Source organism: Antedon mediterranea, chromosome 3 (assembly GCF_964355755.1).
Source record: "Antedon mediterranea chromosome 3, ecAntMedi1.1, whole genome shotgun sequence".
Classification (NCBI taxonomy): domain Eukaryota; kingdom Metazoa; phylum Echinodermata; class Crinoidea; order Comatulida; family Antedonidae; genus Antedon; species Antedon mediterranea.
In genome coordinates, this window is record NC_092672.1 from 38,359,346 (window position 1) to 38,378,135 (window position 18,790).

At 34.7% G+C, this 18,790-nt stretch overlaps 1 protein-coding gene across 1 annotated transcript; it reads left to right on the forward strand.

The window, feature by feature from the left end:
- Positions 1-4,179: 4,179 nt before the first annotated feature.
- LOC140045527 (adenosine receptor A2b-like) lies at positions 4,180-16,334 on the forward strand. The gene is made up of 2 exons (XM_072090471.1): positions 4,180-4,425; positions 11,844-16,334. Exon 2 carries the CDS (start codon positions 12,200-12,202, stop codon positions 13,325-13,327), a length of 1,128 nt encoding a protein of 375 aa, XP_071946572.1. The 5' UTR covers positions 4,180-4,425; positions 11,844-12,199; the 3' UTR covers positions 13,328-16,334.
- The last annotated feature ends 2,456 nt before the right edge of the window (positions 16,335-18,790 follow it).

The window sequence follows — 18,790 nt, forward strand, 5'->3', positions numbered from 1 at the left end:
ATTGTCTAGATCACAATTTAACATTACGAAATGTAGACGCGCGGGTTAAAAATGCGTAACCCCTTGCATCAATATTCGAACGCGCGGAGTAACGCACTGCGCGCTTGAACAATAAATAATAGGCGATGATGCCTCGTGTTTACCACAAATATTAGATAATCTAAAATATAATTAATTCGTATTGAGCAGCGCGTGCTCTTTTAATTATTCACTTAAATAGTATCGACATTTTATTTGTCACATTAAATCGATGACATTTAAATAGTCGATGATTTTAACATTAATTGATTTAAGAATCTGGGCAAACTGGCGTCATTTCCAACATAAAGTATTTGTAGTCAAGAATAAAGAGACAGCGACAATAGTTTGTACAAATGGACGAACGTGAACTATTAATGAGGAGCGCTAATCGTTTAATTTTGCCAACACAATACGTACTCTGTGGAATTCGCATAACATTTATATTGTAAATAATTATGCTTTTATTTATAAATCTGTAATTGAGATAATAGATTCACCGCGTACTTACGGCGGCCTACCACGATTTCCGTAAAATACCTTGATATTCCCATAGTATTTTTATCTTGGTTAATCCAGTGTTAGCACCTGAATCTCACCACAAATTAATCTCCACTTTGTACTTTACTTCCCCCTCCATCCGATTCCAGGAATCTGAAATACAAATGGCGTACGTGTGGGGAGAATGAATAGTTAGGAATTCTCACGTTTTGCTGCTAAATTTTCTCATATTCTCAGAATTTTGACAAGAAATTGGTTTGAATTGAGATATATGAGACGCGCATTTGGATGATAATAGTTCAGACCTCGCGCGTGAATAGATTTCAAAGTGATTATGAACCATTAAAAGCTATAAACTGATGTAATTATCTCACCTTTTACAGCAATTAGCCGCTCAATTGAACCAACTTGGCGTATGTCTATTATAAATTATTCCTGTTGTGTATCTAAATTATTTGTTTTTCTCAACCGCTGCTGTTTTTAGATGCGGCATCATCGTTTAATCTTGGTTACCATTTGGACTCAACGCGTAGGCAAAGAGTTCTGGTGATTTGTTAATTACTTTTACTGCGCTTACGCACATCCTGCGCGTTGCATCCTGGTTGGGAACGTACTTTAAGGTTAATATTTATTTTCTCAATTCGTACAAGTATAAATAACATAGATGAGACAAAAATAAAAGATATAGGCCTCGTTGTTCAACTCCCAGATTCAGAACCACCTTCAACACAATGGTGTGCTTCCATTTGAACATACTACACGCAACCAAAACGACAACAAATACAATCAAATTATACTTCCAATCGATTTATATTTAACAATAATCAACAACAAAATAATGCACACACGCACACATGAAACTGATTATATACTTCAGCACTTCTCTAACGTCAATACTGATGAAGATCATACGAATCGAACAATTGTTGCGCTCGCGTGGATGTTGTGTTCATGTCTCATCGAGTAATTTGTCATATGCGTCATCAAAATGATTTAGTGCGTACGAATCGAAGTGTATGATGTTACCGATTGTTGTGCGCCGCCCGCGTGCATACTATGTCTATATCGTGTATTTTTTCCAACAAACGTCATCAAAATGATGCAGTGCTTACGAGTCAAAGTATATCATGTTGTGCGCGCGCGTGTTGTCTGAAGTTTCTATGTTAGTGTTTGCGTGTTAATATCATTTCTATGATGGGCAGGGCCTAAACACGTTATTAATGTGGTCGTGTTTGCGTGTTAATATCATTTCTATGATGGGCAGAGCCTAAACACGTTATTAATGTGGTCGTGTTTGCGTGTTAATATCATTTCTATGATGGGCAGGGCCTAAACACGTTATTAATGTGGTCGTGTTTCCGTGTTAATATCATTTCTATGATGGGCAGGGCCTAAACACGTTATTAATGTGGTCGTGATTCAAGATTCAAGATTCAAGAAATTTTATTTGTCCATAAAATGGAAATTCACTTTGCTTGGTAGATTAAAACAACAGTATTGCAACAATTTAAAAACGTGCAGTATTATAACAGATTAAAAATACAAGATAAAAAGTTAAAAATACTGTTAAAAATGTAAAACTATTAAAAATTGCATTAACGTCTTACATTAGAATTAAAAATATGAATGCTATTTACAACGAAGGATTTTCTAGTTCTACAATGATTTGCTCTTGGAGGTCGTAGCCTAATGCCTGATCTATTTAAGTTATAACAGTAATGTAACGGATGAGTGGGGTCTTTCATAATATTGTTAACTTTTTTTAGAATACTCTTTTCATAGATAAATGAACAAGGCGTTAGATCAGCTTTAATAATACGTTGTGCAATTTTACGTGGTCTCTCAATATTTTTCTTATCATTTTCAGTAAAGTTACCATAAAAACATCCAATGCTAAAAGATAAAATACTTTGAATAATACTTTGATAAAATAGAATTAAAATAGTGTTATCAACTCTAATTTGCTTGAGTTTTCTGAGAAAGTAGAGCCTTTGAGATGCCTTCTTGGAAATCATGAGAGAGTTTGACTCCCATTTTAATTTGTTGTCAATTATAGTACCTAAGTATTTGTATTGAGTTACTCTTTCAACCTCGGTTTCTTTAATAGTTATTACATTATGTTCAACTGCGGTTTTACGAAAATCTATTATCATCTCTTTGGTTTTAGTAATATTAAGTATTAAGTTCATATCTTCACACCAATTAACAAATCTTCCAACTTCATTAACAAATTCATTTACATTATGCTTACTATCGCAAAGAAAACCACTAATTACAGTATCGTCAGCGTATTTTACAATATTGCAATCTTTACTTAAAATATTAAAACTACTAGAATAAAAAGAGAACAAAATTGGAGAGATAACACATCCTTGAGGAGCTCCAACACTGGTAGATTCTTTGTTGGATAGGATACCATTGCACTTAACCATCTGCGGTCTATTAATCAAAAAACTATATATAACTTTGGCGAGCTGAGGTGAGACATTAAAACTTAATAATCTATCAATTAAAACATGTGGTAAAATAGTATTAAAAGCACTGGAGAAATCGAAAAATATAGACCGTACATAATTTCTTTTTGAATCAAGGTGATGATATGCATCATGGAGATAAGAATTAACAGCATCGTCAACCCCTCTATTTTTCTTGTATGCAAATTGATTCTTATCTGCATTACCAATATTTTCCTTAAGTCTAGAAACAATCAACCTTTCTAAGCATTTCATTAAATTTGAAGTAATTGCAATTGGTCTAAAATCTTTTGGTACACTAGGTTTATTAACTTTAGGCAATGGATTTATATAATGTTTGCGTTTGTTTGTGTTTGCGTGTTAATACCATTTCTATGATGGGCAGGGCCTAAACACGTTAATGTGGTCGTGTTTCCGTGTTAATATCATTTCTATGATGGGCAGGGCCTAAACACGTTATTAATGTGGTCGTGTTTCCGTGTTAATATCATTTCTATGATGGGCAGGGCCTAAACACGTTAATGTGGTCGTGTTTCCGTGTTAATATCATTTCTATGATGGGCAGGGCCTAAACACGTTATTAATGTGGTCGTGTTTGCGTGTTAATATCATTTCTATGATGGGCAGGGCCTAAACACGTTATTAATGTGGTCGTGTTTCCGTGTTAATATCATTTCTATGATGGGCAGGGCCTAAACACGTTATTAATGTAGTCGTGTTTCCGTGTTAATATCATTTCTATGATGGGCAGGGCCTAAACACGTTATTAATGTGGTCGTGTTTCCGTGTTAATATCATTTCTATGATGGGCAGGGCCTAAACACGTTATTAATGTGGTCGTGTTTCCGTACAACGTATTTAACACATTGTAATTTCCTTCATGATCAAACCAGAGAATAAATGGCACATTCGCGTTACTATTGTAGGCCTACAGGAATACAGCAATTAATCACCTCAATGGTGAACTATTCTTATGTACATTTTTTTGCTACCGCCTAATCAAATCAGTTTCGAGAAGGAAAAAACAGCCTCCACTATATCGTTATTATTATATCTGTTAAAAGCATAACAACGAGGCACTACTAAAAATACTTCGTTTTCGTTTCGTCACACACAGGATTGGACGGAAGTCACACGAGTAAACAGCGCTCTCACTTAAATCATCTACGAGGATGAGCTTGTAATGAATGCTGCGTCGTCGAATCATTTGAGCAGAAGTTCTGGATAACCAAGTTGGATAGACTGGTGTGTCACGGTGATATCTAATTTGTGCAATACCAGTGGTTTTATGGTTTTATTAAGGGAATTATAAATGGGATTTAATGTTGGATTTACTTACTGATTTCAACGCACAGGAATTTGTGTGACGTTTCATTGAAGTTTGTTTCGACGTTCTATTGTTCTTCAAATTTGAATTCCTGCTGTGAAACTGGTAAGCATGTAGGCCTAAACAGTACAGTACTTTAAATTTGTGGTTGATACAGTAACGTTTCTTGTCAATACCCTGTTCAGTGGCGAGGGTATGGTGTTGGTACCGGTTGGGCGAGTGGTGGGACGGCTAAACTTGACATAAAGAATTGTACCTGTTACGTTTAGGCGTATATATAAAAAAATTTTTTTTAATATTTTACAAATTTGTGCAGACTTGTTTTTATTATGGTGTTGGTTTCATAGGAAATAAATAACTTAGTTCAATATAATTATGATTTTATATCGAAGTAATTTCTTGAGTCTTGCATTTGGTTCCCAGACGTTCGTCTGATATAGAAATAACTATTCTGTAATTTTTCGTATAGTTCATTTACTATCCACTGGTTTATTGACTGAGAACCCTACCACCTTTGTAATTAATAACTACGTTGGTAGCATTATCATTTCTGATCTGATGATAGGCCTAATTATTTATATGTTCAATTAATTAAAGAAGCTATACGGATATGAAATAGAATTAGACGAGCTTGCTGGTTATGTAAACATTACACACTTAATTCCCGCTTGCATCTAAGTCTGGTATGGTAATCAGGTATTGCAATAAAGAAACAGAAAGTATGTGTTGTTTGGCACAATAAAAGTATGGTTTCAGATGTTACGTTTAATACTTCCTTGAAATATGAATACAAAACAATTCGTACTTTTATTTGTTGGCCAACATAAGAAAATAAATAATAAATGAATGACCCTGCACTTAAGTCGGTTCAGCACTTTTTTTAAGTCCAGGGTCATGACCTTTTGGATTATTTGTAACAACTATGTTTATATATCTGTTAATAATGAGCAAATCCATGCGGATAGAAATGCTTCATTCGATCATTCTGCTTCCGCGTAACATATCGTGTTCCGAGACTTCCTTGAATTTGTTGGATGGAGGAGACGACGTCCACATTTTAGACTTAATTTATTAAGAACTTATGAAAGGTAAGAAACTTAACCCATATCTGGCAGGCATTCTACTTATACCTAAAGGATTATGTGACTTAATTGTTTAATACGCTTTGCAATTATTGAAAGTAGCAGTAATTGAACTTTCGCTCCGAAATTAGTATCATCACTGTGCTGCTGCTGCTCAGTCTGAGACAATTGTTGTCTCAGTGCTCAGTGTAGAACAACTCAGTGTGGATATGTTTGTTCAGCTTACCGTTCAAATGCAAACTCTTATTTTTGATCTAGTATTTCTGATTCTAAAATATTAAATCATGTTTCTGGAAATAGTAAAACACAAAACGCGTTAACTTGTTGAGTGTTGTATTTTTGTCGGCAAAAGTTGAACAAAAATCTAATTGTTATAATCGCGCGTACTACTGTCATCTTTCTCAACTGGTATAGACCTACTACGTGTATTTATTTTTAGCATATCGAATTAGTGTAGTTGGGTCTTCCGTAAACTGCCAATTACAACATTAATTTAAAAGGGAAACCATTTAAATGCTAACTCATGGTTGTCTTGTTTCCCTAGACATATTTTCAGTTATAGGGGTAAGATCAACATGGCGTACGTGCAAATAAAAACCGTCCGTATATTAGTGGTATTATATTAATAAATATCACGTATACATTGTGCTGTTGCCTTAAGTTCACCCTACATAAACTGACATAAAGCCTGATATTTGCGTGATTAATGACAGTTTGGTTACCGTTCTTCCTAAAGCTTGGTTCCCACTAGGACGCTACTCAAGGACGTTAGCGCAACGTAAGTGATTTGACCACACACAAGCGATGGGGATTATTCGAACAGTAGCTTCTCATTGGTCAAATGGCATGCGTTGCGCGTACGTCCTTGCGTTGCGTCGCTAGGCGGCGACCACGCTTAACGACGCACGCCTACGTGTACTGGCGTACCACCTGGACGCAGTACAGTGACGTAGGCACAACGCAAGTAAAAGTTTAAACTGATCCATTCTATGATTTTGTATATTTTACTAGCAGTCTACTTTGTTATATATTTTATTTGTGCTCATTTCTGTAAATATTTATGTGATAAAAGAATAATAATTTTATGTTACTCTATTTTCGGTCATGTACAGACAGCGAATGCATCAACACGATTACAGTAATAAAATGTAATAAATCAGTCCAGACGGTAATCTTGATTCAGGATATCAAAAGTGACTGATACTCCTGTTCACACTGGAGTAGTTTGTGATGTCTGTGTTGAGCGCACTGCTCTTGGCGCGTCTATAATCGAGTGTGAACCATCCACAGTGATTTATTCGTCCTGTGCTTTAGTATTGTCTTTACAACTAATAATATATACTGACGTTCATTTCCAATCCCTTCGTGTAGTATTGTGTCTGATGCGTTTGGCATTTGCTATAAATAATTGTTACATCTCATAAATCATATTAAACCTCATTATGACAACAGTAAGGAAATGGAAAAACAAGAGCCTCTGGGCTTTAGTATCATTGAGAGAGAGAACATACATCTTTGCCTAGATAAGAGGTAGGCCTAGAAGAAGTAAAGACTCTCACTCATTACCACTGGTGTCATTCCAAAAAGGCTCTTGGCTTTAGTAGTGAGATCTTTCTCTACTACATTAAGAAATGTAAAACAACGAGTATATAGATAACTTATTCTCCTGTTGTCCCTCTATACAGAAAATAGTAAAGAAATCTGCCAAGCAGGATTGTTTTTAAATTTGTTTGTTAAGGGTAAATTAGTTTAGTTCGGTGACCAATTCATTTAGAGGTATAAAATATTGTTGCCATTTTCCATGAAAATTATAACTGACTAATGATATGCGAAGAATTAAGCCAATGGCGAGTTGGGCTCTATCGTGAATTCACTTAAATTGAAATGCAATCGGGGTGATATTATTAATTATGCATTGTTCAGTTGATTAATGGTAATTTTAATTACGAATACATCGCTAATAGGGATATATATATATATTACTGTCCGGCCACATCATGACGTCACTAAGTATACTCCTGTGCAATGAGACGTTGGTCATGGTCACTACAAAAGTTTATTTTATTTTCAATATAGAGGGCGCATTTGAAAAGATGTGTAGTTAACAACATCGAGATGAAATTATTAAATTCAAAGGGAGCTGAATGCGTATTTGGAGCGATAAGTAGCACTGTAAATGTCATGATATTTTGTTGAGTACCTAAGTGTAGTGATTATGTTAAATGACGTAAATCTGTTCAATAAGTCATCTTCGTTTCTTATTGGTTTCTCCTCCCGGTGTATTTTATAATGCTACTGCACACATAAACAGCTTAGGCATATTATATTCTTGTCTTTTATTTTTAAATATGTTATTTTTACATAGATGGAACTTTGAACAATATTTTACATAAATTTATCACTATAAGTTTTAGTTTGGTTCTTTTTCATATAACTCTTGATATAATGGTTGTTGATTTCCAATTACGTTGATAATAATCGCATAACCGATAAATAATATCCCATTTGAGAATTGGCGCTGTTTTATATTAAACTGCATCATCGGCTGCTGTCGTTACGCTGATCATATGACATGAATATCCATTTATTAATGCACGATCGTCTGATTAAAAGTTTAATGCCGCGTTTAATTACGCGCACTGTTAATTACGCGCACAGTTACTTTGATAGTAGTTCGTTACTGATTAATTTATCGTATCATTTAATATTAGGATTGATTGAGTAATCAACGTACGGGTATTAATCACAATTAAGTATTCTATAAGTTTAAATATATTATTGATGGAAAACCTGTCTAATTTAAACCCATTAAAACTTAAGAGATTGACCTACTTAAGCAGGTCAATGTCGTAAAGTATCTTCTTAACGCTTGTGTGTTTTTAGTTAAACAATAAACTCTCCTGAACATTTTTGTTGCTTACGTTCTATACTTTTTCCACCAAGATATACAGTACTGAACTGCCTATTTGAATTGTCCATTATCAAGTGTTCCGCGAGTAGTACACGCATGTTACACGCGATGCGTATGCAAGAATACCATTTAGTCGTCATAAAGACAGACCACGATATAGAATTTCAGTTTCGGGGTTCCCAACAAAGTATCCCCTCATATGGATTTCCTTTGAATAGCAATTAGTGTTACAACATACAATATTGTTCCTGTTTTCTTTCACATGAAAGTGTCCGTTTATTTTTGTATAGGGGGGGGGGGGGGGAGGTGGTGTCTACGTCCCAAAGGAGAGGTTCTACTGTAATAGGCTTAATGTGTTTTTATTTTATATACCCACTGCTGACGCTAGAGCTTTAGATTTAGGTTGTAATGGTATCTGACTATGGTAATTATAGTCAAGCTTTCCATTGGTGGTAATCTCATTATATTATATTGCAATTATTATGTCGTAACTTTATACACAGTGGGCCTCCTTCCTATCACTTATTAGTCACTTTTTAATAATGTTGTTTTACCTTTTACCGACGTCCTATATTGCAGGTGAATTTAGCGTTAATAACTAAGCGTATCACAAAATCAAAAACGTTTACGACTTCGATTCGCTGCCATCGTTATATCCACACTAAGCTCTCACAACTAAATCATAATAATATGCTATTATTTAATGTCAATTTTTCATTAACAATGCTGTTAGTAAGATTGCATGAAGATTTTGCCGCAGAGTTCGGTAATCTTCAAAAAGATTAGCTTTTAACTTAGCGTGATGTCATCAGGTCGTCATTTAATCAGGATTGATTTAATTATTATATTGAGAATTAGATCAACAAGATCCTTAAATCATTTATTATTCAAGCAAACATCATGTAAATGTCTTTCGATTTATAAGCTGTTGCTTTAGCTTTAAATTGCATATACAACGGCACGATGTCTTCTTCCTCCAATTAAACTCTTTTCACATACAATTCCGGTAGTATTTTTGCCGGTCCAGGCCGCGATATTTCTTTTCATACATAAGTTGGAGACCACTCATGAAACGTCACAAAAAAACAATATTCATTAGTCATACCCATAAGGTGTGACGTAAGAATTGATCTAACAACAATTCACTTAAAAAATCGCGTCCAGGCCTATTCACCCATAAGTTGAAGGCGTGTTGTCTGTGTGAAAGGGTCCTCTATATCTTTATTATAAACTTATCGTACCTATTACAATAGTCTGGGTTCCAGACGGAGTTTTGTCTTAATATTAGTAAAAAGATAAATATTTTGGCACATGTGGCGTTTCATACGTATACTACTTGAAAATCGCGGTCGAAATAAAAACAAATAAATTTTAAAAAAAGATAATACAGACTTGGGGCAAGTCTACTATTACAAATATACTTAATAGTGAGGAAATATGAGCGAAAATAAAGTCCCCTGTGTCTTTAGTATTTAGTTTAGGCCTACCTATCGTTTCTTTTACATACAGGAAGTTTGAGAGAAAATAAGGTCGCCAAACTAAATACGAACTCGGAATCGTGACCTTGCTGCTGTATCTCATCGAGTCTGTTAACAAGTTGAAACCGCCTTATTACTGTGAGTTTATTGACTGAGTGTTTGAGACTGATAAAAAAAAACATGAAACTGAAAATCTCTTGACCTTAATCTCAAGAAACAGACTTAATTTGCAAGATAAAATATTATTAAATCATGATGATGTAGAAAAAAAAATGTTAATCTAGAACATTATGGGACAAAAAAGTGAAGTGTTCTATGTTACAATAATGTCACCGACTGTTCGTTCTGAATGTCAAAAACGCTTGACAGCCTTGCATATCCTGGCAACCTATATTTTGTCCCACTTGTGGATCATCAGAATATTTCCAGCAATCAAACTCACACGCCAGCGGCATCCTTAACACCCCAATGTCATTATCGATCTTCACTCTTCTCTCTCCGGAATTCATGTAATGAAACTAGCCTGTACCTCCCACAAATAGAAATGAATTTCTATATTAATATTGATGCCGTGTCAATTCGCTCCACAATGCATGTTCACTGAATTTCTTACGGTTATTTTAAATATCACGGCCGTTCAATTCTTGTTAAAATTGTCAAATTTATAGTTTTAATTAATTTAATTAATTTGTATGAATCTAATTTAAATACGCTAACTTCACCATAGATGTATTGTATGCCATAGGCACCAACTTTTAAATGGAATCAATTTGTGTCGAGTTACATTGATGTCGTAGGTCTGGTCCAATCAATCATGTTTTGATGTAACACATTTATAGCGCATTTACGTATCAATGGACACGTATGCGATAATAAGCACATTACTTCCAGTAACAAGATTCAAGTTTTGCACTGTTTTATCAGTCGTTGCTATTTTGGCGCGTGACGCACAACCGTGGAAACGCGTTGGCGCCACACGCGTCGTGTAAAATTACGCAGTACAATTCACGTCAGAGAAAAATCTGACCATTATTTTTATAATTGTAGCCTTCTTGGTCCATGTGTGTTACCGGCCCTTCGGCTTGGTTTTCGGCATAAAAAATGTGTATACTGCGTCACTCAGTGCTTACTGTAATTATAGAAAAGAGATTCCAGACACGTTAAGTGGCTCTAAGGGTACCAGCTTAATAGCGCGTTATATATGTCAACAGCAAAAATGACGTCACGTCATATTTAGTTTTCAATAGCAATGACCTATATAAATGTTTAACGGCTAACAAGACGTATTTAATGTGATAAGTTATTCGCTGGTTATGCTGGGTATACCTGTGTTGTCGTCGTACAGTGCGGGTTTAAATACAACAACTTGTTTTCGTCTTGAATTTGCCATTAAAGCTAATCTACTCAGACGAGAAGACAAAAAAACAAGCAGAATTGAAATTAAATAATTCGCATTACTACAGTAGCAAAACAAGTCCTAAGTATTATTATCTATTACGTGATTGCGGGTACACCCACATGCGCACTGCTTGCAAATCGTGCAAATTAGCTAATTTAAACTTAATTAACAAAGAATATGAAAAACCAATATTGTTAATTATTGTAACTATATTATTCATCAAAACAAAACAAAACGTCATAGTAGACGTCACATTGTTGGAATTTTTTTTAAAGTTTTTTTTTTGCATTTATAACCTTTAGAAGAATTTGACCAATCACAAGCGTTGCGTCTATTGAGAATCAAATTTTAACATTAACCAATCTTTCTATTATTTGTTAGTTTGTTTCCTTATGTAGCAGAGCCTCGTTATGATGTGAGAATGCAAAGGGACGAAACCTCTGTCATCTCACTTGTCCTTCTCGCCGAATTTCGTCATGATATTAAAACATATAATTAATTTACCTTTTTTTGCTCCATATACCTATTAATTATGAGGTGCAATCGCCGCCAATTATACATTAATTAAGACGAGTTATTGTTATTATCAATCATGTGTTTATCATTATATATACAACATTTAAATAATAATTAACTTTTAATTATCTTTTCAGATAATTGCAGGTAGCACATGCTAAGACAGGAAAAAATACGTCCGAAAGCAAATTCCAAATACTTGGTAATAGGCTGGGTGTTAAAGGTGAACGAGGGACAAGGACTTACTACAAGGAATTCATTGACGACGTCGGAAGTGCACACCTTCATAAATAGCCTACACGTGATTGGTCAGTTTCCTTTAGTCAACAGTGAATCGTGCGTACCGTAAAGTTGTACTATTGAAAACCTTGTACGAACAGCTATTTTTCCTATAAATTAACACTGTTGAATATGTGTAGTACTGTTATTCGTTGAACCACGTCGTAGAAGGAATTGCATTTGGTAATACACTAATTAGGCCTATGGAATTAAAATGTCTTCAGAAGCACCAGGCATTGGTACGTGGTCTTACACCGTCAACATGGCGTTTGAAATACCAATAGCAATAGCCGCTATACTGGGCAATTTACTTGTAATGTTTGCAGTGTACAAAAACCGACATTTACGATCCGTCACGAATTCGTTCATCGTATCGTTAGCCGTCGCCGATTTTCTTGTAGGTTTGGTTGGTATACCATTTGCTTTGATTACAAACGCTAATGTTTCCATGGATAGATATCTCTGTTTATTTTTAAATTCGTTTATTGTTGTGTTGACACAGATCTCCATTTTTAGCCTTCTTGCAATTGCTGTGGACCGTTATTTCGCTGTGGTTTCTCCATTAAAATATCGACGCATTGCCAATACTAAACGCGCGTTGTGCGTGATCGCTGTGACGTGGATCGCTGCGTTTGCTGTTGGTCTCGTCCCCGTCATGGGCTGGCACTTGAAACCAGACGACAATTCGTGTAACTTTGTCACCATTATTGATATGAAATACATGGTGTATTTTAACTTTTTTGGATTTGTCTTACCGCCATTAATAATTATGCTGTTCATATATATCAAAATATTCAACGTTGTTCGTCAACAAATTAAACAAATTTCGAAAACTGTCGTTGCAGCAAATGACGATGAAATGGCTCGTCATCTATCAATGTTAACTGTTAAAGAAGGAAAAGCAGCCAGAGCATTAGCTATTGTTATCATTTTATTCGCAATCTGTTGGTTACCCGTTCACTTTTTAAACACAATAAGTCTGTTTTGTAAAAATCTAAACATCCCGTACGTTCTGCTGTTAATGGCTATAATCTTGTCGCACGCTAATTCCGCCATGAACCCGTTAATATACGCGTATAGTAACCGAGAATTCAGGAGAACATTTAAGAAGATAATAGCGTCATGTGCTGTGTGTAAATATTTGAAATCAAAAGGTTGGACGTTGGGCTTGACGACTAGTATGGAATTTACGGAAGCTAGCGTAACGGCATTACCGATTAGAAATAACGTTGTTAACCAAACTACACTTCTTCCTACTACACCAATGATAACACAAAAACAAAACTCGTCACCAAATGGAATTCGTGCAATAGAAAATCAGACACTTGTCTCTATGGTTTGAAAATAAAAGAAAAACATTAAGATAGTATCAGCACGAAATGTAACGATAGGTTCTGACACAGAATAGAGATATAATGACGTAGAAGAGCACCGTTGCCACGCGTGGAGGACGCGTGCAAACACATTTCATATTATGACGTAATTAAAGACGCGAGTTAGCCTACGCAAGTGTACTACGACGATATCATTATACATACGCTCGCGTACATACATCGCGTGCAATATGCGTTACACTAATGAAGTCATCGTCTAACCTTAAATCACTGTACACAAAAGAAACGGAAATGAATTGCACGTTATCGGAAGATATGCTTAAAATATTATTTCCGATTGCGATGAACTCTACTGTAATTCTCAGATGGACAGGTCATTTTCATGATAGTTTCCGTGATTTAAGCGTGGTTCCCACTAGCGGCGCAACACAAGGACGTAACGCAACGCAAGTGAATTGACCAATCACAAGCGATGGCTTATTCGCTTGTGATTGCTAACTGTCTATAACTTCGCTTGCCATTGGTTAAAACGCTTGACAGAAACATCATCTTTTAAAAAATAATTTGGAATACTAACTAGACAAGCAAAGCGACAAAACTATTAAGAAATAAATAGGCATATTTATTTCCAATATTATATTATTACGTGGCTCCTGGTTTCTTTTGAACCTTGACCTGTGACCTGTGTTGGCGTTTCATAGGAAACAAATGTGGGAATTAAGTAGTTTATATTGCCTGTTATAATATAATAATTAATAGGACATATTATGATGAAATAATGTGTGATGAAATAACAGTCTTCTATCACGATGTCATATTTCATCACCAACCTTCCTTAATGTTATTGCTAAACTATCCCGCTAAAAGAAGCATGCATAGGCCGTGCCAATGTTGATTTACAAAGAGACTAAATTGAAAGTGTTTTATTTTTACAGAGGAGTATTATTTTTTATGCAGAGGCATGATGGGCTTTCCATTAACAGTTTTGCGCTAATATGAATGTTGTTTATGTGATGTTGTGAGAGGAGGAGCAATCAAATGAGGCTGTTGATAAATGGTGGGTGACGATTGGTGGAATAAGGCTGATGAGACGTATGGTGGTACATACATTGTGCCGATGATAGAAAGATGGTTGATGAAAATGTCTGGTATATTTTGTAACGAATCAGATGGGATTTTGCCATAGATATAAGAAAGCCGACTTTATATTACTTTATTATCTTTATGGACTTTGCATGGTTGACGAGAATGGAGAATCTAGAAGGCCAGAGTGAGAGGTATTTGTTATACGAGAATCGTATGAGAATGGAAAGAAGTCGGATGAGACGTTAATTAGTATTAGGTTATGACAATAGAGAGAATGCAGACATTGTTGTTACAAATTCAACGACGACGACGGAGACGTTAATAATTATACAATGCAGTAGCCGATTAGCTTATAATTGGTAAGATCTTAATTAAAGGATCATAATATCAAAGAACTTATTAACAAACATATTTTGTTACCTAAATGTACAGAAACACCGACATAGTTAAAGGATAATTAATTACTGAATATATTTCATAAATGGTTCAATGTTTGTTGAGCAACAGACTGCCGTCATTTAGACGTGAGCAGAATTATATCTATAGTCAAAATTACTCTTATATAGGCTACAACCAATGTGGATGATTATTATTATTGTTTATCAAAAAGGTGCTTTTTTTTCTTTTGTTTGTTTTCGGTATGTGCATGTACAAATGCTCAGGGTAATGCTAAGCTTCTTGCCAAGTGACGTGTTTCTACTGGGGTACGGTCAGAAAAGATGAGATTGGATATGTGGTGTGAGAAATTATTATAAATGGGTTAGTGCCTATGGTAGATTATTAACGTTATTTTTTAAATAAAAAAACACCACCTCACACCAGTGTTTAGTCTCTAGGTTCTAGACGGAGTTGTGACTTAATATTAGTAAAGAGATAAGTACAGACTTGGGGCAAGTATTAAAAGAATGCTTCAGTATGGTGTACCGATTGTGGTTGTAAACGTTTCTGATGTGAAAGTGAAATGTACTCGTTATGGTGTATACTAAGTACGTACTAAAAAAATCGTAAACAGGCGCGGTTCCTTATGATCTTTTTGAATATAAGTTCTAAGTTGTTGAAATGTGATAACTCCGAACCAACGTGATGATACCACCTCCTGCTCCTTTGTTTGGTCACCTAGGTAGGGGTCCGGAACCGCGACAGAACGAGAACGGATGGGGACCCTCCAAAGAAATTGCATTTTATTTGTCAGGCATTTGTATGATTTGTTTTTATTTTTTGAATGCGCCTTGAGCATGTGCGCTATAAAAATCCTGTTATTATTATATTATTATTATTATAGCCCACTACAACTTACGCCAGGTATAAAATAAGCACAGGGGTACTGTGATGGATCAATTAAGAAATATTCATCAATATCAGTTTAACAATAATCGATTTTAACTTTATACTGTAATTTCTCTGTAAATACATTCTAGTCTTGCCAGTGTATGTTAGACGTCAAACCAGACGTCGTTCTGTATTATGTGCAATATATATGTTTAAGGCTGAGCAACAAAATATGACTAATTATGTAAAATATATCCGTTGATTTATATTTATTGAGTATTCTTCACACCCAAGTTAAGTTCACTAAATACTGTATATAATATATTATATAAAAATTAGCCAATCTCAGCACTTTTGGCTCTATATTTTATATAGTATGGCAAAATGGTGACCCTTTTATTAAAAAAAATCACCCCAAAAATGGTCATTAGAACAGGGATTTTGCGACCTTTTTCTTTTTATTGACATAAATGGTTTCTAAAAACCCGATATTTTGGGCATTTTTCGAAAAAATCCCTGTGCTATAGTTACTACAGGATTTTTTCAAAAAATAGCATTTTATTTTCCGAAATCAATGGTGTCTATGGCACTATAAGGTGATGATAACGCAATATATGTTCATGTTTATATAGCAATATTATCGCATAAAAATGGAAATTTTCTGGTTGCTATAGCACAATTAACATGCACAGAACCCATTAGTCGACTCTTCGCATGTTTATTATGCTATAGTAACCATTTATGTCAAAACTGGTTACTATAGCACAATTGACATGCGCAGAATTCATTATTCGTCTCTGCGCATGTTTATTATGCAATAGTAACCATGTATGTCAAAACTGGTTACTATAGCACAATTGACATGCGCAGAATGCATTATTCGTCTCTGCGAATGTTTATTATGCAATAGTAACCATTTATGTCAAAAAATAAAAGGGTCGAAAAATCGGCCATTTTTCGAAAATTTTCCTGTACAGGGATTTTTTCCAAAAAATTGCCAATTTTCGACCTTTTTATTTTTTCATGAAACTGGTTACTATAGCACAATTAACATGCGCAGAACCCATTAGTCGACTCTGCGCATGTTTATTATGCTATAGTAACCATTTATGTCAAAACTGGGTTACTATAGCACAATTGACATACGCAGAATTCATTATTCGTCTCTGCGCATGTTTATTATGCAATAGTAACCATTTATGTCAAAACTGGTTACTATAGCACAATTGACATGCGTAGAATGCTTTATTCGTCTCTGTGCATGTTTATTATGCAATAGTAACCATGTATGTCAAAAAATAAAAGGGTCGAAAATCGGTCATTTTTCGAAAATTTCCCTATACTATAGCACAGGGATTTTTTTCCAAAAAATTGCCAATTTTCGACCTTTTTATTTTTCGATAAAACTGGTTACTATAGCATAATTAACATGCGCAGAATCCATTATTCGTCTCTGTGCATGTTTATTATGCTATAGTAACCATTTATGTCAAAACTGGTTACTATATAATAAATAAATAATAAATAATAAACTGGTTACTATAGCTCAATTGACATGGGCAGAATCCATTATTCGTCTCTGTTAAAACTGGTTACTATATAATAAATAAATAATAAATAATAAACTGGTTACTATAGCTCAATTGACATGGGCAGAATCCATTATTCGTCTCTGCGCATGTTTATTATGCAATAGTACCCATTTATGTCAAAACTGGTTACTATAGCACAATTGACATGCGCAGAATCCATTATTCGTCTCTGCGCATGTTAATTGTGCAATAGTAACCATTTATGTCAAAAATAAAAGGGTCGAAAAACGGCAATTTTTCGAAAATTTCCCTGTACTATAGTACAGGGATTTTTTCCAAAAAATTGCCAATTTTCGACCTTTTTATTTTTGATAAAACTGGTTACTATAGCACAATTAACATGCGCAGAACCCATTAGTCGACTCTGTGCATGTTAATTATGCTATAGTAACCATTTATGTCAAATATGGTTATGATAGCACAATTGACATGCGCAGAACCCATTATTCGTCTCTGCGCATGTTTATTAGGCAATAGTAACCATTTATGTCAAAAAATAAAAGGGTCGAAAATCGGCAATTTTTCAAAAATTTCCCTGTACAGTACAGGGATTTTTTTCCAAAAAATTGCAAATTTTCTGGTTACTATAGCACAATTAACATGCGCAGAACCCATTAGTCGACTCTTCGCATGTTTATTATGCAATAGTAACCATGTATGTCAAAACTGGTTACTATAGCACAATTGACATGCGCAGAATGCATTATTCGTCTCTGCGAATGTTTATTATGCAATAGTAACCATTTATGTCAAAAAATAAAAGGGTCGAAAATCAGCCATTTTTCGAAAATTTTCCTGTACTATAGTACAGGGATTTTTTCCAAAAAAATTTTAAATTTTCGACCTTTTTATTTTTTCATGAAACTGGTTACTATAGCACAATTAACATGCGCAGAACCCATTAGTCGACTCTGCGCATGTTTATTATGCTATAGTAACCATTTATGTCAAAACTGGGTTACTATAGCACAATTGACATGCGCAGAATTGATTATTCGTCTCTGCGCATGTTTATTATGCAATAGTAACCATTTATGTCAAAACTGGTTACTATAGCACAATTGACGTGCGCAGAACCCATTATTCGTCTCTGCGCATGTTTATTATGCAATAGTAACCATTTATGTCAAAAAATAAAAGGGTCGAAAATCGGCCATTTTTCGAAAATTTCCCTGTACTATAGTACAGGGATTTTTTCCAAAAAAATTTCAAATTTTCGACCTTTTTATTTTTCGATAAAACTGGTTACTATAGCACAATTAACATGCGCAGAACCCATTAGTCGACTCTGCGCATGTTTATTATGCTATAGTAACCATTTATGTCAAATATGGTTATGATAGCACAATTGACATGCGCAGAACCCATTATTCGTCTCTGCGCATGTTTATTATGCAATAGTAACCATTTATGTCAAAACTGGTTACTATAGCACAATTGACATGCGCAGAATCCATTATTCGTCTCTGCGCATGTTTATTATGCAATAGTAACCATTTATGTCAAAAAATAAAAGGGTCCTAA